The sequence below is a fragment of the Nansenia antarctica genome (assembly GCF_963989245.1).
Source record: "Nansenia antarctica genome assembly, chromosome: 5".
In the NCBI taxonomy this organism is placed as follows: domain Eukaryota; kingdom Metazoa; phylum Chordata; class Actinopteri; order Argentiniformes; family Microstomatidae; genus Nansenia; species Nansenia antarctica.
The window spans coordinates 33115208-33138119 of NC_137690.1; the positions used below are offsets into that span (position 1 = coordinate 33115208).

The 22912-nt window shown below is 42.3% G+C and overlaps 2 protein-coding genes across 2 annotated transcripts; both read right to left on the reverse strand.

Annotated features, from left to right (window-relative positions):
* Nucleotides 1–4293: 4293 nt before the first annotated feature.
* rnf181 (ring finger protein 181) lies at nucleotides 4294–8354 on the reverse strand. Its single transcript, XM_080530836.1, has 6 exons — nucleotides 8316–8354; nucleotides 7640–7767; nucleotides 7349–7482; nucleotides 6915–7030; nucleotides 6647–6721; nucleotides 4294–4924 (listed from the first exon to the last, which is right to left on the reverse strand). Exons 2-6 carry the CDS (start codon nucleotides 7723–7725, stop codon nucleotides 4865–4867), a joined length of 471 nt encoding a protein of 156 aa, XP_080386962.1. The 5' UTR covers nucleotides 7726–7767; nucleotides 8316–8354; the 3' UTR covers nucleotides 4294–4864.
* Nucleotides 8355–17102: 8748 nt separating this feature from the next.
* On the reverse strand, nucleotides 17103–21816 carry vamp5 (vesicle-associated membrane protein 5). The gene is made up of 3 exons (XM_080533112.1): nucleotides 21649–21816; nucleotides 19320–19463; nucleotides 17103–18088 (listed from the first exon to the last, which is right to left on the reverse strand). Exons 1-3 carry the CDS (start codon nucleotides 21649–21651, stop codon nucleotides 17885–17887), a joined length of 351 nt encoding a protein of 116 aa, XP_080389238.1. The 5' UTR covers nucleotides 21652–21816; the 3' UTR covers nucleotides 17103–17884.
* Between the last annotated feature and the right edge of the window lie 1096 nt (nucleotides 21817–22912).

Below are 22912 nucleotides of genomic sequence, written 5' to 3' on the forward strand. Positions count from 1 at the left end.
ATGGACACGTCAGGTTACCGTGGCGGTATATTTGCTGTATTTCTTTTTGTGTGTGTGTGTGTGTGTGTTGGGTTTTTTGTAAAGCCGTCCGTTTTTTCCCCACTACAGTCGAATTTCCTTGACATCTTCAGGAGGAAACACTCGGAGGAAGGCTCAATGTGTGCGGTCGGGGTGGGTGGGTTTGGGTGGGATGCTGTGAATGTTTTTCAAGATGGCTGTCGGTCGGCACAAAGGCCTGCACTGATACAGTACGCTCTTCAGTGTTTGACTGCTAGTCAGCGGGGCTTGTGTTGCCTGTGGTCGTCCTTATTGTGTCAGGATGGGCAGATGGGTAGAAGATATTTTTTTATGCCAAAAAACAGTTTTTTGTTAGTTTCTTTTCCGCCACATTTCTACACAGACTTCCTCTACCTGGGAGGTGCTGGTGCCCCCCGGTGGCCAACCCTGCCATACCGCTCTGACACAATCGGCCACAATTTTGAATGAGAGAATAGAGTATGCACGTTTGATCTGACTCGGTGTGTGTGTGTGTGTAGTCTGCCAATGTTAAAAAGCATCGTAGTACAAAAATATTGAATGTTTGAGAAGTGGAACTATAGATAGTATACTGTTATGTAACTGACAGGTTTGTGTGCACACGCCTTTTGTTTATCAATCAAGTACAAATGAACTGTGGAATGATTTTGTGGAAGTCGTTGATGTAATTTGACAAAAAACAATTTACACACTTTGTGTACAATATCCTCCCAATATCTTGAATAACTGCCTCACGTGGAGAAGTGATATGTTAATGACTTATGGTTTCTTATTGTTTAAAAATGATATCTCTGTGTGTTAGGTCATTAAATGCATTATTCTCTAGAGTAGATGACATACTATATTCATCTAGTTGACAAGTCAAGTGTAGAATGCTTAAGCCTGCTAGTCTGTTCAACCAGCTCCTTTTACACTGGGGCAAACCTCTGCATCTCAATCACTCTTGCTTCATTCTTTTGTTACCAATTGTGTTTTCAGCCACATTTCCACTTCCTGGTTTCCCATTGGTTACCTGGCTTATGTATGGGGAAGTGTTTATTTAGTGTCACCTTGTTTTTTTTAGGCCCATGACCATCTCCAGTTCTGGTGCAATAATGGCCTTTTTATCTGGCAATTTACACTCCAGAGCAATGGAGTGATGCCTTTTTTAGCGAGGGTTCTGTGGCTTCTTCTTTTTAAAGCTACATTCTGAAACGGAGGGGGGAGCTACTTAAGTAGCTACTTAAGTACTTCACGTGGTCAAAAGTACGGTTCGGAAAAAGGTCAACTGATGAAATCCAATTTTGAAAGGCGCAACTATGACTCATTTCCCCATCCAGTGTCTTGTCTTCTCTGTGTGCTGACAGATTCCAGGCTGGTTCCTTGGAAGTCGTGTTTGGTTGTTATGGGAAGTACACTCTGGACACGACATCAAAGCCTGTTCATGTACACGGTGAGATACTGTACGTGTCGAGACCAGTACCGGGGGGGGGGGGGGGGTGGATGCCTGTAGACCTTGTGACCCTCGACCCCATGTCAGTATGTTTGGAGTACTGTTGAATTCCTTTCCGTCATACCTCTGATGTTGAAACGCCTGAGGATGTTTGTTGTGAGAAGTGTAACCCGGGTGCATGTTGCTGGGGGGCATTTCAATACACGTCGACCTAAACCGATGAATGACAAATCAAAAGCGTCTTAATCATTGCCAAACATTCTAGACAATAGTAATCAACGGTGAACGGTTCAGAGAAAAGCTTTTTTACTACAATGTGATGACCAAATAAGGCCCAGGTGAGACCCTCTCAGTCTGTGACACACTAGCGCCACCCAGAGGCCAATGCAGATCTCCACACAGTGACCAGTGGAATGCAAAGTCAGCTGGGATGGCACGCTCTTCTCCCTCTGGCTCCTCCTTTACTGGACCCTTATCAAACATCTGTGGTCTGCTTCAGGGGTAACTTATGACTATATCACAAACACAGTATTCTCTTTTGGGTCATTGTATTGGTGTGTTTCAACTCATGTACAATCACCAGATGTTTTTTTGTTTGTTTTTAAGCCATCGAAACGTCGAGTCTTTGTCATGTCGGCTACCTCTGTTAGAGCGAGGGAACTTGTTTTGAACTTGTTCCAACCAGGGTCGCTGCAGAGCAGATGTGGAGATGGTATTTCCCTTGAGTCTTGCCAAAAAAGATTGGAGTCATTGGAATTTGGTTCTGCTTCTGTATGACTGGCCGCAACAAGAGAACTTGTTTGGTGCAACATTTTGGTAGTGTTTGATGTGAAAACTCTGTAGCTCCATTTGTATGCTTGCTCTGTTTGGCCTTTTCCTCATTCTGTACCAGCCAAAAACTATGTTCAATATGATTTCAAAGAACCTTATTTTTCTGATGTATTTCACCAATCACCTGGTGATTTATATTAGTTACTGTAACTTGGTAAAGTCAGACTTCAACCGGCAGCTTTGATGAAAATTGTACTCTTACAGTCGACAGGCCAAAACATGATAAAATGACATTTCAATACTTCGGATTGTTTTTTATTTTTTATTTGTATTTGTTTAAAATCCTGCACTTCTGTTGAATCTTGTAGCTGTGTGTTTCTGTGAGTGTGTGAGAGAGTACCAGTCACAGATGGCAACCTGTAAGTCTAAAGATGTCTTGAATTCTGGAAAACAGCAGTGCAGATATAATGTCTTGAAAGGTGTAAGTAGTGATCTTTTTTTTAACCTTTGAAAAATATGTAAAACATGTATTTTACTCAATATCCTCTATTATGGACAGTATGGGAGGAACGCTGAATTAATCCCCAAAATTTAACAAAGCGTTGCAGAGAATATTTTGTTTTCTTTTTATATATTCATTCTGTATATATGTATGATTTATCTATCATTTAGCTATCTTCTTTTGTCAGAGATTTATATTGAAATATGAAATAAAATTGATAAATTATAAGCATATTCTTTGTTCTTTTGGTACAATATCTCTTTCTTTAGACTAGAACTTTATCTAACCAAAGTTGGAAAATTATCTTTGGCCACTGGCACAATAATAAGTTACACGTAAGTAAACACGTACATATCTAACATACATTAATGATCACACAGTGAGTATACACACGAATGGGTAGCTTAGTGTTAGTCTGCTCCAGGTCCAGAGGCATAATCATAAGCATAATAATATCTTAGTTTTATATAGCACCTTTCACAAACCCCACAGATTTTACAGAAAGAAAGTCAGACAGACAAAACAGAAAAAACAGACAGCGACAAAGCTAAACTAGGGGCCAAAGGCCTTGGTGAACAGATGGGTTTGAGGGCTGATTTGAAGGTGTCCAGGGTAGGGGTGTTGCGAATCACTGTTGGGAGAGAGTTCCACAGGGTGGGTGCTGCCACACTGAAGGCTCCGTCCCCGAATGACTGGGGTGACCAGGGCTACAGCTAACAACATCTTCATAGAGAATGACTGGGGTGACCAGGGCTACAGCTAGCAGCATCTTCATAGAGAATGACTGGGATGACCAGGGCTACAGCTAACAGCATCTTCATAGAGAATGACTGGGATGACCAGGGCTACAGCTAACAGCATCTTCATAGAGAATGACTGGGATGACCAGTGCTACAGCTAGCAGCATCTTCATAGAGAATGACTGGGATGACCAGGGCTACAGCTAACAGCATCTTCATAGAGAATGACTGGGATGACCAGGGCTACAGCTAACAGCATCTTCATAGAGAATGACTGGGATGACCAGTGCTACAGCTAGCAGCATCTTCATAGCGAATGACTGGGATGACCAGGGCTACAGCTAGCAGCATCTTCATAGAGAATAACTGGGATGAGCAGGGCTACAGCTAACAGCATCTTCATAGAGAAGAGAGTGACAGGTGAGGTGATACCCTCTTAAACGATTGCATCAATAATGCATTAAGATCACCTAACTCTATTATTGCATTACAGCACTAGAGTTAAAGTGGTGATCTACGATAAAATGTTGCCTTTTTGATCATAAAGAATAAGATTCTGATGGACATGAATGACCTGACCCTTGACCTCATTCTACAAGACTGCACTCTTCTCAGTAGACAGCAAATCAATCACTGTCTTGAAATAGAAGGCAGGGGGTTATTTCTACATACTGTACACCTACTGCAATGCCAATACATAATTCATAGCATCTGTCTTGTTTCTTACGAATTTCATAATCTTTCGTACAGATGACACACGACTCAATATCAACAACCTTTTCTTTTTAATGTTTGAGGAGATAAGCGATGTTGTTGTCCATCGCATACGAGAACCTGAGAAAAAAAGTATGGTTGTTGTTCTAGCACAGAGTTATGGTGATACACTTTGGTCCTCCCTCTACATTCACATGTTGGTGTACAGAGTGACCTGGCTTCAATGCCAATAACCTGTCTGGAGTGGGTGTGGATGATGACAAAGCAATCAACAATAAAACCTCATCATAAAATGACTAGTCTGATATAAATATGGGAGGCCAGAAAATCAAATGTCATTGAATACATTGGTTTTGGTCATATGGTATTGCATCTTGGGGAAAAAAATAGAGCGTTATGCATGTTAAGGCAGGGAATATAAAGAGTCTAAACGTACTCATTCGTTGAGAACTGACTCAGAATTCCTTTCACTGTATATTCATCATCCATCATTTAAATCCTTATGACAAACAGGTCTCTGTACAAATTACTGTATCTAAAAAGGACATATTTACATACGTTAAAACATAGAAGCCACACAAAATGATTGCAGTCATTCTCAGTCTCTCTAACTGAATAACCACCCGATGCAAGACGTGAAATAAGCTCTGTCTTCTGGGGTCCTCTCAGTCATGTGTACATGGCTCCATGTAGGTCCTCTAGCCTGTGTTCTCTCTGTTTCCTCCGCTCCTATAGAGAGATATGAGCACTCAGTTTAGTCTTCATTTTGGCAGGCTATTTTACATTTCAGGGGTGCAAACAGGTGATGGCCCAAAAAGGTGACACATTTTTTGTGGCTAACCTTAGGGGGGGGGGGGGGGATAGCGCTAGCACTAATGGTGTTAAATAGATATCGCTAGCACTAACGGTGGTCTAACAATGATGCGTGTGTAAGTAGCAGCAGCCCTGACCTCAACACCTGCAGAATTACTTCTAAAACAGTTTACCGTGACTGTGTTCTCTATGCTGTCTGGAACTGTACCTAGCTCCCTGAAGCTAAACGTTATTTCAACTGCAGCAGAGTTTAGCAGACAGGGAGATTAGCTAGCTTGTGCATCATGTGACATGGATGAGACTTAGACCCCCCCCCCCCCCACCACACCCAAAACATTTTTTTTTTTTGCAGATCTGCAAAATTCACATGGATGACCTATTTTGAGATAAAAACGGCTAATTTAGCAGAAAGGTGACAAGTTTGCACCCCTGCATTTAGTCGTAGTCTTCATACAAAGATGCACATTAGTTTTTAGTCACATTTAGGCAAGGCAAGTTTATTTGTATAGCACATTTCATACAACAGGGGCAATGCAAAGTGCTTTACATGAAAAAAATAAATTAAATAAAAAATACAGCAAGAGGAGCATAGTAAGAAAATAAAAATTACAATGAATAAAAGCAAATATAAGAAGTAAATAGATAAAACATTTAATAAGACAATAGTTTATGGAAAAAAGACATGTGTGGTGGCCTGGGAAAACCCTTCACATGGTGGCATTTTGACATTTTCATTTTTTTATATTTCCATAAATTAGAAGTTCTCAGCTATTCATAACTGGTTGAATGACTGAGATAGCCCTTTATTTTTAAAAGTTATGAGCATTTTAATGTATCATGTAAAAAAAAGTGAAAGGTCATTACTACCCCTTTCTCCTCCGGGTCGGGGGAGGAGCCTATGCAGATCGGCCGGTCTCGTTTGTCTGCTTGTGATGCGGTGTTAGTCTGCTCGCCTCGTCGGTATGCGAGGGACAGATCCATTTGTGTGTCTTCTAGTTAAGATTTTATTACTTTATGCTTATTGTGAGCATCAGTAAACTGGCAATAACACAGGTGGAAGTATCGTCTCTCCTTTCGCTCATGTGTGCGTGCGTTGCTTAACTGAGAATGAGACACGTTCAACGTGACGTTGTTTTGCTAGCAAACTACCCACCACAAAAACATAAAAATAAGTACTTTCTCTTTTGTTTTCTTAAAATGTTTATTCACCATAATGTAGTATGGAGTTCAAAGTACTAGAATACCACATAATATCAAAATCGCCAAAATCGCAATTTCCATCTATATTTGCTCTTTGCCACAAACGAACGCCAGCGACATCCGACGGGTTTTCCCAGGCCACCACACATTGATAGAAGTGTTTGTGTTTAATCATAACTGCTGCAAAACATGAAGTTTTTTTTTAGCTTAGATTTAAATATTTTAAGGGTTTGGGCCTTGATTTCTTGATTTAGTCGTTTTGATCCTTCTTAGTTTTAGTTGACGAAAACTTTTAGTGTCGTTTTAATCTACAAACACTCCAGAACATTTTAGTCATCGACGACCAGGGCAGGCCTCATCTCTTCCAAGTATAAATACCACTGCGAATAATTTGACCGTTTCACAACATAATTTATCTTTGGACACCTGAACACTCACCTTGTCCTTCTTAAATTCCTCATATTCTGGATTGTCAGTTGGTAGCTCTAGGCGGCATAGTGGACAAGAATTGGTCTGTGGAAAGACAGAAAGCAGAGTTTCAGGGATTCACCTACAGCTTTCAGACATCACACTGTACCCAGGTCGGCATAGCATAATTCATTCATAACCATCAACCCCAAAGAGGTACAGGACAGCAACCTAAATAAAACATATCCAGCCTACAGGGAGTACCATGTCAGTGGGTGTGATGACTCGTGCCCCTTACCTTCCCTAACCAGGGCAGGATGCAGCCTGAGTGGAAGAGGTGTTTGCAGGGCATCTCCCGTACTGACTCCTGCTCCTCAAACTCCAGCAGACACACAGGGCACTTCAGTCCTTTGTCTGCGCGAGGGGGGAAAGAGGGGTTAAAAACTCTGGCTGTTTATCAGGGGGAAGGTACCATTTAGGAGACACTTTCATCCAAATGACTTCCAGTACAATGAGTGCATACATCTTGTGTATACATAGTCCCAGCGGGAGTCAAACCTACGATCTAAAGTGTCGCTAGCGTACTCGTGCTCTACTGTACACAGTCCCCTCCGTATTTTAGTGTCACGTCGACTCAAACCGTCTCTTTTATGAAAATTAAAATGGACCATAAAGTTGTCTTATGAACACACAGAAGCCCAGCCAGTCAGAACACAGACACACCAGGCTCACCTGCTTGCTCTATGGAGATGATGACCACAGGTAAGGTTTGGACTGCTGTTTTAGCAGCTGGGGGAGGAAGCCGCTGGTCCCAGTCTGATAGGTCAAATGAGCCCGAGTCAATGTCCAGGCCCTGCATCAAAGACCTACGCAGAGATCAACACTGATTCAGTGATGGGTTTTACGATAATAGGATTAGCTTTAGAATAGATGATAGGCTTTAGATGGCAAAGCAGGCGCCAGAGTATATGTTTGACTCTTTGGGTATCCATATAACAGAGCTGAGAGCATTGCTGATCTCACCTGGCCAGTTCCAGTAGCGCGTTCTGGCGGTACTGTTCTTCAGGGTTCGTGGGTTCACAGTCGTGCTCATCGAAGTAGGACGCCATGCTCGCTGGGCCAGCTCGTGTTCCTCCAGGACATGCAGCTATCTGGCAGGAAGCAACAATCACATATCATACATTGTCTAACTGGGGGACTGGAATGGGAAGTTAATCAATAATTGTGCTTTTCCATGTATGCGCTTCTGATGAAGAATGTAGGGGCCAACACGAAAACGTTTTCATTTCAGAGATTAGTCAGACCCCATTCATTGTTGTCTTCGCAAAGTAAGTTAGCTATTACCAGCTAATGGGATTTGTAAAGCTCATTCCACTTACGTTTTGATCTAAGAAACATAAAGAGACAGGGTGAATTCAGTCATCATTTTTAATAACACGGTTAGCTATTCCCATTTGATTAACAAATGTGTCTCTGCTGGTAAACTAGCTTCATGGAGCAGACCTGCTAGCTATGTAGCTAGCTAGCTAACTAACTAATCACCCTCACCGCCGCAAGCTTGTCATTTCAAGAGAATTCTGCTCAGGTATTTTAAGAAGTCGCAAATTAAGGGAACGCCTGTAGACATATTATAGTATACTGGGATAGCAATTAATATGTCTAAAAAGACAGAAGTAAAATAGTTTAAGTTGACACATACCTGTGTTTTGACATAACGTCGAACTGCCTGTCATTCTACCGGGTATGACGATGCACCCCCACGTGACATGTTTGTCCTATCACAGATCAGTGCTGCAGTCCAAGAGCCAATTAGATCCAGACCGGGTTGTGGCACAACCGATAGTTGATACAGCAGCTCCATAATGCTATCTGCTATGGAGAACCAAGTCTGTCAAAATTAACAATAAATATATAGACACATACATGAATGTATGAACAAATAAATGAATGAATACACACAGTATAACGAAATACATTTCTATATTTATTTATTCTTTTCCACATTCATTTTTTCTTTTCCACATTCATTCTTTGTTTTCCACATTGTTTTCCACATTCATTCTTTCTTTTCCACATTGTTTTCCACATTGTTTTCCACATTCATTCTTTCTTTTCCACATTAATTCTTTCTTTTCCACATTCATTATTTCATTCTTTCCCCGATTATCAGATCTGTATGCAAATATGGGGGCGTGTCTCGCATTTTCATTGGTTGATGCCCACGCATTTTCATTGGTTGATGCCCCACGCATTTTCATTGGTTGATACCGCGCGTGACGTGGTAAAAGCGACAAAGTCGAGATCGTCCTTGGGCCAAACCATTTTTCATTACCATCTGGGTGGGCAAATTCTAGATGTGATTTTTTTTATTCCTTTACATCCCTAGATTATGTTTTGATATGATAGACCTTTTGGTTTGGCAGCTTATTAGTGGTTATCACCTCTTAAAGGTATGGACTGCTTTTCTTCAAAAAAGAGTTTTGCCAGAAAAAGTCCCCTGCGATATCTTGCTCCCCTTCGTATGATTCGCTCGTAGGTCGGGCTGTGGTTGTGATAGAGACATGAGACCAGAGGGTTTTTTACGCACCTGAGTCTCCTGAACAGTAGATATCGACCCCTAGTCGATCAGACCTTCTTAGGCTGAGCTATGGTCACGTTTCCGCACCTACCCCCCTGTAATATTGTTTCTTTTTTCTTGTATTGTTTCTTTTTTGTAATCTATTTGCCTTACCTTGATTCCTAGATAAATGGTTCAAAAGGAAAACATTAAGTTAACAAATGTAAAACTGCAGTTCGAATTGTAAATTATTTGTAGAAGACTAAACAGGTGTAGCATTTGGCCCACCTAGTGCCTTAACTAGTGCGGGTCTCTGAAATAGAGGAATACATCTAGTTTGACATTAAATTACCAACCTTATTCTAAACTAAAATATTGTCAGGGTGCAGTAATTGGGGCAGATCTCATTACAACTTAGAGGCGCTACAAACAAGGAATCTTCTGTAAATTTAACGTAAATGAAGTTACATTAATATTACTACAATATAAAACCCTGTCTCAAGCCTGGGTACACAGCAGGCTACAGAGTGCTACAGAGTAAAAACAAAAAAACAGCCTAAAACATAATCAGTTAAAAACATTTAACTTTAACAAATAAATAAATAAATAAATCACAAGAATGAACACAGTTCAACAGTCAACGGCCTTTTTGAATAAGGGAGCCAATGTAGTGAGTGTAGAATGGGGGTTATGTGGGGGTAACCGCTATTCTCTATATCACACATTCTGTATCCAAGCACCTTGAGAACAAAAAGGCCTATGCCCGAATTATGTTTGTTGATTTTAGTTCCGCCTTTAATACGGTACATACGGTACAACCCCCCGTGCTCTTAGGAAAGCTCAAAGACATGGGTGTCAATAGTACTTTAATCAAATGGATCCATTCCTTCATGTTAGAAAGAGAACAGCAAGTGAAAGTCAATGGAACACTGTCAGTGACTAAACACTGCAGTACAGGTGTCCCCCAAGGTTGCGTTCTGTCCCCATCTCTGTCCCCCTTCACAGTATACACCAACGACTGTAAAAGTAACCACCCAAGCAACCATATTATAAAATATGCTGACGACACTGCAATTCTAAGTCTCCTTGCTAAAGATACAGACCCCTCGGTGCTCCATGGTGAGATTAACATATTCATTAAATGGTGCGACAGCAACCATCTCATCTTAAACCTCAGCAAAACTCAGGAGGTTGTGTTAGACCCAAGGCAGGTAACTGACCATGAGCCTGTGGTCGTCAAAGACGAAATAATCATCCAGGTGCCCTCTTATAAGTACTTAGAATGAATGAATGGACTTTATTGTCATTGCTACAGTACAGGTACCAAACAACGAAATTTAGGAGGGGTGGCTCCCCTGGTGTTAGGAAAGGGAAAAACAAAAAACACTTTTAGAAAAAGAATAAAATCACAAGAAGGTAAGGAGCTGGTTTACATAAATAAAGGCTATGTACACAATCCACTGTACTATACTGCACAGATAGTCAACTAGGGTTGTCATATTGCACAAAAGTATTTTTTCACGTTATTTAAAGTGTCACAGTTTGCAGGCTTGAAATTTACATGTTTGTGCCTCAGCACTAGCTGCCATACAATCCGTCCAGACTGTCCTGGGCCCAGAACTTAGGCCTTTGCTGTGTTCAGGGCCTTGACGGCCCTGTGGTAGAAGCAGTTCTTCAGTCTGTTTGTCTTAGCGGCCGGGGTCCTGTACCTCCTTTTCGAGGGCAGCCTGATAAAGTGTACGTGCCCAGGGTGGGTCGGGTCCCTGGAGATCTTGGAGGCCTTCCTGAGACAGCGTGTGTTGTACAGCTCTTCCAGAGAGGGGAGGGGGGCGCCGGTGATCTTCTGTGCTGTTCTCACGACTCTCTGTAGCGCGTTTCTCTCCGCTGTTGTGCAGCTGTAGAACCAGTTGCAGATGCCGTAGGTGAGGATGCTCTCCACTGCGCCGCGGTAGAAGGCCACCAGTATCTCCTGCTTGTTGTGTTCTTTCCTGAGGCATCTCAGGGTGTATAGCCGCTGTTGTGCCCTCTTGATGGTGCAATTAGATAGGTATGCAATTAGACAACCATCTCTGCTGGAATACACATAGACAGCTTATGTAACAAACTACAGCAGAGGCTTTATCACCTGAGGCGACTCAGACTTTATGGGGTGAGAAAGCCGATCATGAGATTTTTTTTTTATATCAGTCCATTGTTGAAAGTGTAATCAGATATGGAATAATTGTGTGGTTTGGCAACTTAACTGCAGAGCTGCCAAGTCTCACGCAATCGCCGTGAGACTCACGCATTTCAACGAGTTCTCACGCTCTCACGCCGCACCTCTATTTCTCACGGCGAGAAATAACAATTGTTTTAAATTCCTTGAAAGAAAGCTACCGAACATGAGTTTCGTGGCATCTTTCTGCACGCGCGTTAACTTGAGTCTGCAATCGAAGCGGCAGGCGAGCGCTGATGGAAGAACCTGTGTTCACGCGAGCTGCAAGAACGTAGCAAGCAGTGTTGCCAGATTGGGCTACTTTTGGTCACACTGGACCGGTGGATTCGGCAGCTTTTAGACCGGTTGGGCTGGACATTGTCAATTCCATCTGGCAACCGTGGTAGCAAAATATGTGCATACATTACAACATCGTATCTGGTAGCCTTGCACCAATTTGGCGTAAGTCATTACTAAATGCAGGCATTTAGTAGTTACTAAACCCCTAGTTGTTACTAGCTAGTTTCAAACCAGGGCTGGACTGGGACAAACCAGGGCTGGACTGGGACAAAAATTAGGCCCTGGCATTTTTGGCCCAGACAGGCCCACCCCAATCGGTCGGACCACACCCACCAGCACAAAAATACTTGCCTTATATACTCGTCTTATATACTGTGCTGTACAGTCATATGACAAACTGTAGTATTCCCCCAAACCACTACAAAGACGACTACATACAGTAAGCAATGGTACCAGTGCAAGTAGACCAGTGTACTCACTCACTCTTGACTGGCGGTGGTGGCCATGGCTCAAACATTAGGCTACATATTAAACAGAAACACACATTCAACTTAAATGATGCAGTAGGAGAGAGGGAGGAGGCACCTGGTTGCAGCAGTGAATCACTGGGCTCTTTAAAGCAGACAAATAAACATGTTTTATGCCACTTTTAACTAAATAATAAAGTGAAACCTTACTTTAAACATGGTTTGAAAAAATTGGCTACATTATCAGAAGTTGTCAAGCTGCCTTTTTCGTGCCTCCCGTCAACACACCAGGGTGATGTCACGGCAAATGTGTGGCCATGCTTGTACGACTTTCTCTTTGCACAACGCTTAAACACCGTAACTTTGTTATCGACCACACTTTGTCCGTCATTGTTATAATTGACAGAGAAGCCAAAGTGCTCCCATACATGGGATTTAAATGACGAGGGAGGCATTTCGAGTTCTTCTCTGTCACCAACATTAACAGCACTACTCTACTCGCCATGATACACTTGGGCTGCGTTCGTAAATTTGCTCTGAGAGCGCCGGAGAGCACACTGGGTCCAACGTCATAAAGGGACCAAGTAATTTGATTGGACAAGAGGCGTTCCATGAATGCTGATCAGCAGTGGCGGCTGGCCAATAGAGGGCGCTAGGGCGCCGCCCCCACCTTCCAACGCAGCCCCACTTCCTAGTTGCTACTTGTAAAATATTTTTTAAAATAAACATTGTTTATTCATAAAATGCGGCTGATATTCTGTCGGCGCCTATCAGCATTCATTAAAAATCCTCCAATACAATAAACATTTTATCTGTGTGTGTGTAAAATTCACTGTGAAAATACATAGGGGAGGAGTCCGGGACGCCGGCCGAATGGCAGTCTATGGCAGTCCAAATACTTTTGGCTTACACGTGAGCTGTAGCAGCGCTCCAATTGGCTGTCTCCTATTTCTCGGTCGGGGCACAAAAAATGCGCCCCGAGCATGTGCAGATTATAGGCTTACCTAGGCTGCAGCCTAGGGCCACTACCACTAGGGGTAGTAAAATTTAAAAAATGCGTGAGACTTGAGAGCCCTGAATATCCGGTTGTTAAGTCTGACGTCAATCGTGACGTTTTGCAATTTCCGGGTCCAAACCAGAAATTCTCCGCACCAGAATACCAGTGTACTACAGCGGTAGAATGACAGTTTAATCGTTTTTTAGACTCGGATCTATTCATACAACAAGGGACACAGCCAGTGGCGTACCGCAAAATCCCGAGGCCCACCCGCAAGTTGGCGGCGGGGGCCCTTTCGCAACGGAGGTTAACTCAAACAGATGTAGCGGTACATTTATTTTAAGGCTGCATAAAGCCTACAGCATAGACAGTATGGTTGGCCTGGACAGCTATCAGCTACAGCGCGCTGGCCGTTTGCTCAGAATCATTCTGACACCGTATGTGTGACTGTGTGTGTGACTGTGTGTGACATGTCCATAAACAAACGGCAACAAGAACAGACCGACAGGCTACCCACCACCCCGAGTTAATTTGATTCATAGATTAATAAATATCTCGAATAATATAAAATAATAGGCTATTCTTACCTTTAACAATGACCAAAACGTCCTCTCCTCCTGGCATTAGTCTGTGTGATGTCCTTCACTATGTAACATAGTTGCTTGTTAAATCCATTTGACGTGCGCGCTGGCTTTCAATGCTGAGAATCGCTAGTCTGGAGAGTCTGTCCTGGGACATGGTGCTTCTCAGATAGCTTTTGATAATTTTGAGTTTTGAAAACGATCTCTCGGGCGGGTCAGCCTGCGCCATGCAGCTGCAGTAACACTGACCTCCACCGCGGTGCCACAGGTGCATCCACGACGTTCGTCCCTGACTCAGTGCTAATTGCATCCCTATACCCGCGTCAGGCGCAGAAGCTGCTTTGGGTCGGTTTGTGAGAAAATATGACATTTTGGGAAGTTTCGCTGCATTTTGTTACATTTTATATTGCTCTTGCCGTTTTTGCGCACCACTGAGGTACTTTCGCTTGCTCATTTTTCTGCAGGGTCTTGTGTCTCGCTGCCCAAAAAAAAGTTTGTATCTTAGTGCCGAGAGACGGGAGTCGGAGGCGGCGTATCAAATTACAAAGCTAAACGTTTAATGAAGAACATGAACGATTGTCAACAACACACTCAAGCAGTAACTGAATAAACAACTCGGGTACCACGCACTTAACTGTCCGTGCGGAACAATACTCCCAACCCACCGTGGGTGAATTATGTCAACCCACCACAGTATCCAATGTTAGGGGGCCCCCTAGAGGCTGGGGTCCCCCCCGCGGTGCGTCGCTTGCGGGCCCGTCCCCTACGCCACTGGACACAGCACTTTCCCGTTTTCCCCATATTGTCAGGGTATTTGAGCCTCGGAAAAGCGCTATATAAATATAATTTATAATTATTATTATTGCGGCATTTCGAAGACAGCGCCTCAGCCAACTTTGGACCTGGAAACACGTCGCGACTTAACAACCGAATAGCTAAGTTAAAACAAATTTAAAAATAATGCAGCTGCGACGACCAATGTTGTTGAGAGTGAGAGCAGTTAGCACTGGGTCGGGTGTCGATAGCAGCACTGGGGCAAACATGGGGGACACTGTAGTGATGGGGGAAACGAAGCTTTCGATGCAATTGACAGATCGACACAATTGTGTCGGAAAAAGTGTCGATCTATCGATGCAGTCGATACAGCAGCTCCCCACAGTGACATCTGCTGGTCAGGTCGTGGTACTGCCTATACTGCCATCTGCTGGTCAGGTCGTGGTACAGCAGCTCCACAATGACATCTGCTGGTCAGGTCGTGGTATGGCGGCTGTATCGACTGATTCACAAGTCAGGAATTTGAGGCAAAATACAATAAGCCCACCGTCATCTGCGATGTCTTGTTCAATAAAGGTGCTGTGACAAACTGTGTCGATGTGTATGTGGCCATATATGTGGTCTTAAATGTTGGTGTGTCTAGTAGACTATAATAAATACATATATGAATAAATAAATAAATGCAACTGTTGTGTCCATTTCTGATATGAATAGAATAGAATTTGCCATTTAGCAAACGCTTTTAATCCAAAAGCTACTTACAGGGACATTCCCCCTGGAGTAATTGTAGTACTCAAGGGCACACTAGTGGTGGTGTTTCAGGCAGGATTTGAACTCACAACCTCCCGATCACCAGTCCAATTCACTCCACTATCCCCTTGACATGTAAGGATACAAATCGGAATGACATTTCGGCATGTGTGGGACATGGCTGTTTGACAATTGGAGCAGATATAAATGGTCAACATGTCATAACAGGGTCAACAGTGTTGGGACGTGCTCGTGGAACAGGGAAAGAGTGCAAAACAAGGCTACATTGTGGAAACTGGACAGACTTGTGCTTATGTGAACAATCAAATATGTATTGCTTGTGTACATGAACAGGCAACGTTTTTTTATGTGTATCTATCTGGCTAGCCTATGTGTTGCAATTATGAATCTATGACTATCTCTGTATGTTCTATATCTATCTATCAATATCTACCAATCTCATGTCTATTTCTATCTCTATCTCTGTCTCTGTCAATAAATGTATTCTGTCTAGCGTCCGTATGTCTCCACTCTGACTACAACCCTCGAATATGAGTGAATATGAGTGAATATGAGTGAATATGAGAGTTCAACGTCATTTTATGCAGTACCAAACTTGGAACACTGCCCCGTTTGCGGAACGATTGACACACGCGTCAGATGTGCGTGTGTGACGTACGAATCTTTCTTCGAGTAGTCACGTGGTTTTTGCCATTTGACACAAGCATCGATACATTTGTATCGACGCACATTGCGTCGGAAGATAGTGTCGTGACTACTGCGTCGAGCGTAACATCCCTAGGGGACAGCAACAGAGAGACAGACAACAGGAGAGGAGCGCAACAGAGAGACAGACAACAGGAGAGGAGAGCAACAGAGAGACAGACAACAGGAGAGGACAGCAACAGAGAGACAGACAACAGGACAGCAACAGAGAGACAGACAACAGGACAGCTCAGAGAGCCAGACAACAGGACAGCAACAGAGAGACAGACAACAGGACAGCAACAGAGAGACAGACAACAGGACAGCAACAGAGAGACAGACAACAGGAGAGGAGGGCAATAGAGACAGAACTGAGGTGAGCAACAGAGATAGTTCAGGATGATAACAAACAGTTCAGTATGACAGAGACAACTAATAGAAAGACAACTGTATGATTATAGAGTTTACATGTTCAAGGAAATATTGTATGATAACACGTCATTTTATGCAGTACGAAACTTGGAACACTGCCTCGTTTGCGGAATGATTGACACATCGGTCAGAGGTGCGTGTGTGACGTACGAAGCTTCGTTCGAGTAATCACGTGGTTTTTTGCCAAATTGACACAAGAATCGATACATTGTATCGACGCACATTGCGTCGGAAGATCGACGCCGTGTCGTGACTACTGCGTCGAGCGTAACATCACTAGGTTGTGCAAGGTAAGCAATGTCGAAGCACTGGTCCAGAGTCAGTTTTATTGTTCCCCACCGATGGAGTCGGAGATAGGACTACGGTTCGAGCTTTTTCGCTGACACCACTGAGACAAAAATCGGAGATTCGATGTGACGCTGATTCATTATTAAACATGACATAATAGGGTGCCTTACAAATAATATTCCCAATAATGTGAGAATATTTTGAGAAATCAACATAAATCTCTAAGAAGCCACTATATCACTTCACCAAGTTGAAACTGATCAGCAGTCTGAGAAAATACAAGTGAAAGGACTAAACATGGGGCTAAAAATGTTAGTGGCAGCTGAAGTTTATTTACACAATTGCTCATCATCAAAACAATGTAGAAATATTTAATTCTTGTTTTAAAAATTGTGCAGTGGAGTTTTACATACATAACTATAAAAGTACAAAAATGGGGTAGCTAAAGAATGATAGAGCAATGATAACACAAAGCAATGATAGAAAGGACACTCAATGGACAAAATACGTATTTTAGGACAACTTACATTTTTTATTTTATTTTTTTACCTTTATTTTACCAGGAAGTCACATTGAGATTAAAACCTCTTTTACAAAAAGTCCCTGTCCCTGTCTAGAATACAGTATGTGTATTTAGAAACATACTTTCTAAAGTATGAGTACAGGATTATTGTGGTATTACATTGGTGCTCTCAAGCTATGTATTAACATATCAGGCTGAATATATATATATATTAATATATGATTCAACAATACAATATACCACAGAGGACAGAATTCAAGTCCAAGCCAAATCTCATGATGTGAAGTATTTCTGAATAAGACTGTGAGACTGGTGATCCTGACCAACCAGGGTCAGTTGCAGACGTTACTTTTGAAAACAAAAAAATGTAAGCAACGTTAAAGCAGCAGAGCTAATGACGGTACCATTTCAATGACCTACACACTGAGCATGGAGGCTGAAATGCCTCTAAACAAACACACATCACAGATTGAAGTTCTGGAAAAAGTCAACCCACTAAAGTAAACCAATGCTGCGCTTGAAATCCTATATCATGTCGTCCACTGTTATCATCTGATTGACTCTTCTTCTTCCTCTTCTTCTTCTTCTTCTTCTACTCCTTCTTCTTCTTCTACTCCTTCTTCAGGGGCACTCTATTCTGCCTCTGTCTCCATCTCCGTCTCTATCTACATTTTCGACCGAGTCCTTTCGGGCCAAGATCTTAAGGCTCTGGGGTAGCTTGTTGTTGTTCTTTAGCTCTGTCACTGCCAGTAGGTGAGCCATTGCCAGTAACTTGCCATATAATAATCCCAAGGACGATCAGTACCACCACAGCCCCGACGCAGCCCAGCAACACCTTCACCTTCACATGGGCCCACCGCTTCTGCTGCTTCACTTTGCCCGTGGTCTTTGAGAAGGCCTTACTCTGAAAACACACGGATACAGGATGTTAACACCAACACCCTCTTTTTCTATCTTTCAGACAAAGGACGACAATTAAGGATGGAATCATGTATAACGATACAGTTCACTCAATACTTGTGTACTCACCACTTACAAAGCCATCAACAATCTGGCCCCCCCCCCCGCTACCTTGCCGACCTCGTCCCCCTCCACACCCCCTCCCGTTGCCTCAGGTCTGACGACCAAACCACCCTCAAGACCACCAGGACCAAGCTCCGGACCTGGGGTGATAGGGCCTTTTCAGCCGCAGCCCCGTCCCTCTGGAACGCCCTCCCCAACCACATCAGACAGGCCAACACCCTCCCAACATTTACACAGGCCCTCAAAACCCACCTCTTCAAGCTCGCCTTCACCAGTTAACCCTCTCCCCCTCCCCTCCCCATGTGTCCCTAGCACTACCTTCATTAGGCTCCTATACTTTCTTCTATTTACCTTTTGTTTCTTTTTATTATTACTACTCAATCTTTTCCGTTTGTAAAGCGTCTTTGAGTGTCTAGAAAAGCGCTATATAAGTCTAATGTATTATTATTATTATTATTATTATTATTATCATCATTATTATTATTATTATCATCACCATTATTATTATCATTATTATTATTATTTTTATTATTATTATTATTGTGTGTTTTCCTAGCCACCACCATTTTGTTTATCCCAGTGACCTACTTAAGTGTTTGTGTGACTGCGTGTGATGTAACCAGGGGGGAGCGATGTGGGAACGGGGTGACCTCGCTGACTGACCCCAGGACGGACACGCGCCCCGTGGCATGTCCTGGACATACTCCCTCATACCCAGGGAGACCAGTTGGTCTCATTCATCTTGTAAACAAGAGGAAATACCTTTCTAAAAATACCACCGTAAACCTCAATCAGGATGTAAATTGTACATTCTTTTCCCCCTCCAACTCCACCTAAAAGTGTATTTATAGACACCAATATGACATTTCCTGGTTATTCCCCGAACTCCCATGTTGGGACCGTGGAACATTGGACACAGCTTTCATGAGAGAGACCAAAGGAGGACCTGGTTGGTGTCTCTTAGACTGCAGCTCCTCAGACATATCAACGTATATGAGCTTCTGAGGGCAGATGGATGGGCTTCTGAGTCAATCGATGGTCTGCAAATGACTGCAATTGAATAGGACCCATCCTATGTCATAACACAGAATTACAAAACGTTTGTGGCTCACCTTCTCCAGTAGCTGGTCGGCCCTGTTCTCCAGCTCTCCCAGTTTTCCCGACCTCTCGTCAGCCTTGTTGATGTTGTCCAGCATGATGACCGTGACGTCCTGCACGTCCTCCTGGGCCTGCTGCAGACGACTCCTCCCGTTCTCCTGGAGGAGGAGGAACATGGTTAGGTTAGCGCAGGGGTGTCCAAATCATCTTGGCATAGAGGCCAAAGGTCTTTTCCAAGGTCCACGTGACACAAAAAAATGTGGTTTTAGTGGGTTTTAAGTGGTTTTAGTCACTCTGTCGCTTTTTGTTTTTGGCGAAAACGTAACACAACAACTATTTGAAGACGTCTTGTGCCACGTTCTTGACATCCCTGCGCTACAGGACATACCCCTCATGCTTTGTGACTATAATTCACTCTGTGTCACCAAGTTTACAGGTGACTCTCACTATTTTCCACCACTATAATGCAATGATATACTGTTAATAAAACCTGAGTTAATTCGTCTGAGAGAGTAAGCATGAGTTCAATGGCAGACAATATCGAACAGGAGCAGACCACAATTACCAATAAATTAAGTGGGGCAGGTTTCCCCCAGACATTAGGAAAACTCAAGTTTCAGACGACTGTTTACTGTAACCCTCTTCTCTGTCTCTGGAACATTCTAGCTCCCAACAGCTCTCAAAACAAAATGAGTACAAAAGAGTTTCCAACCCATTGTGACACTTACACACGCCACACATCACTGATAAAACCCCAGGTTAGTAAGCTCTCTTGAGAGGATGTGTTAATAATAATAATAATAATAATAATAGGTTCAGCAGGACATGATTTGTGTCCTGACAGGACTCTCCGTGACCCTTTGCCCTCGACACCAGAAGGAAGTGAGTCAAGGCTGAGGAGTCAAGGCTGAGATTCTGAGGGCATTGACACTTACAGGAAACCAAGGGGCAGAACAAAACAAGTATGAACTCAGCATCGCTGATGGCTTCATATTTCAGTAATTTGTCTACACACCCTTGAAGGCTCAAAACAATGTGATAGTGAGGTTAGAAAGCTAGAGTTTTACTTGTCAGGTATTTGTGATACGAATGTCTCCAGTTCATATATTTGTCAATTGAATGAAAACTGCATTATTTTACAGTGAATTGAATGAAAACTGGGTTTCTTACTATTTGATTTGTTAGTGTCACTTTCAAGTGAATACGCCTTAATCTCCATTACTTCAGTGGAATTGGATTGCCACACCTATGCTGATGTTTCATGACAGTGTTGTAGTTTGTATGACTGATTAAGTTCTAGAATGTGAACAATAGTCTGTGTTTAAAGAATCAACCGGCGACAAACATCTTAAGACAGGAACTGCTGCCCTTTCCAGTTCCCCTCTTTCCTTCCTTCCTTCCCTCCCTCCCTCCCTTACTCCAGCCTTTATGGGTGTACCTGGTATTTTGGTAGGAAAGCCCCTCTCACATGCTGACATGACGTATTTTAATACATCTACTCCATCATGTTAATGAGAGGAAGTTTCTAGCAATATCCAGAAATATATTTATATTATTTGTATACATCTAGACTGTTCTCTGTGTTCTTTTTTTTATTTTACATTTGTGATTAAAAAATGATAGTGATTAAATGATTAGTACCTAAGTAAAGTGTATTTATAGTGTTTATTAAAGTGTATTTTAGTGTTTATTTATATAGCACCTATCACAGACCAGCGGTCACAAAGTGCTTTACATAGGCTATAAAAACATAATTAAAGAGCAAAAGTAATAGCAGGTTAAAAGACCTAATAGGTTGTAGGAAAGTTTAATATACTGAACTGCTTGTGTACTGAACTGTTGTACTGCTGTCATTTTCCAATATGTGGAAGTATTAGAATTACAGGTAACAACCTAATTGACCACATCTACTCTTTTAAGGCTACTTGATTCATTGATTTATTGATTGATCAAGAGCTTTAACTCGTACTCACTCTGATCTGATCACTCTGAGAATCTCACAATTCACATGAAAGCTCACACAATCTTTGTAATGTAATGTGATGTAATGAATGACTCTATTTGCATGAATTTGTTTAGGCAAGATGTAGGCTATGATCTTTACCAAATACTAAAATAAAATAAAGTTCAAGTTCAGTAGTCAATATGAATTCCAAAAAACCTAAGCCTAAATCAAAGTAAAAAATAAAATAAAAATAACTTTTACTTAACAGCAAGACGTTCACAACAGACCTAAGTCTTATACAGACCGCCCCTCATGCCTATACAAAGGGAGAGTGCTGCAGAAACTGATTGATTCTGTAAACAATTTGTATTGATTTATGATAAACGATATGAACTTACCATTTCTCTGACGTTATGTATCTATTCCTGTACCCGACCGTCAACGAATCCAATACATTTGAAGCGTGTCTGCGTAAACTTTCGGAACCAACGTTTAACCAAGGTACGGTAGGTAAACCAACACCTTACTTCTGGTGGAAGAGTACAGTCTGACTGTGTGCTTCTTTGTGTCGATCCTCCTGTTCTGTCTTTCTCGGGCTCTCCCCTCACACTTTCTCTAAACTCTGCTGCCCGGATCGGGTGACACCCACTCCTTATCTGGGAGTCAACAGACCCAGTGACGTTAAACCCTAACCCAGGCCCATGCAAATCATGATATGGGTGAAAACAATCATGCTTTTGAATCAATGTAGGCGAGTGGACAAGTGTACACTACCTTCAAAAGTCACGTTCATGCAGTCTACTTTTTATTATTAATTGCATTAGCAGTTGTTTATTATAGTTGATTCTCTAACTAGATGTTTTCGAACGAATTCAACTGACAAGTGTCTAGCTGAGTGGATTCTATTCTATTCGATTCTATTGTCTTTTATTCCAACCCACCTAAAGTTTTACACGGAGGCTTGGTGTAACATTGTAACATGATATGTCAGTCATACTGCAGTAATGCTTGCAGTTACACATTCATGGCATCCATCTTTTCACTAATAACAACTGTCATAACTGCTTGTGACATCTGTGGAAAATACCATAAAACAGGAACTGAAACCGCAGAAAGCACACAAACGGTGAGATAGAAAGTGAAAGTGAAAGAATATCTCTTAATAGGGGTTTTCACAGTTACAGAACTATATAGCCAAATCCTAACCCAGTTTACTCTGGGGCATAGGGCCTTGTGGAGGGGTCAACCATAAAACAAGAACAACACAGCAAGAAAAACACCAAGCAGCATTACATTTATCTACCTTTATTTGGATTTAGTGATATGAAACCACAGAGAATAATACAGCATATCTATGTGAACGGAAACCACATCTTCACACTTCTTCACCCAGCATGGTGTGCACGTCCTGTTTATAATGTGACTATCGTGTTGCTCTATCTTACCAATGAGGTCAAACTAGTTCAGCTAGTTTTCATACTTTTCATACGTTCATACGTTCCCCCTAACTTTCCTCTAACTGATAAATCCAAACAGCAGCCTTTCAAAGAACAGAGGTAGCTTAGGGAAGCAGGACTTTACCAGGAGGTACCAGGACCATCAGTCAACATCTTCTTAATGATAAGCATGAATAGAGCTCTGGTTGGTAATAAACATAAATAA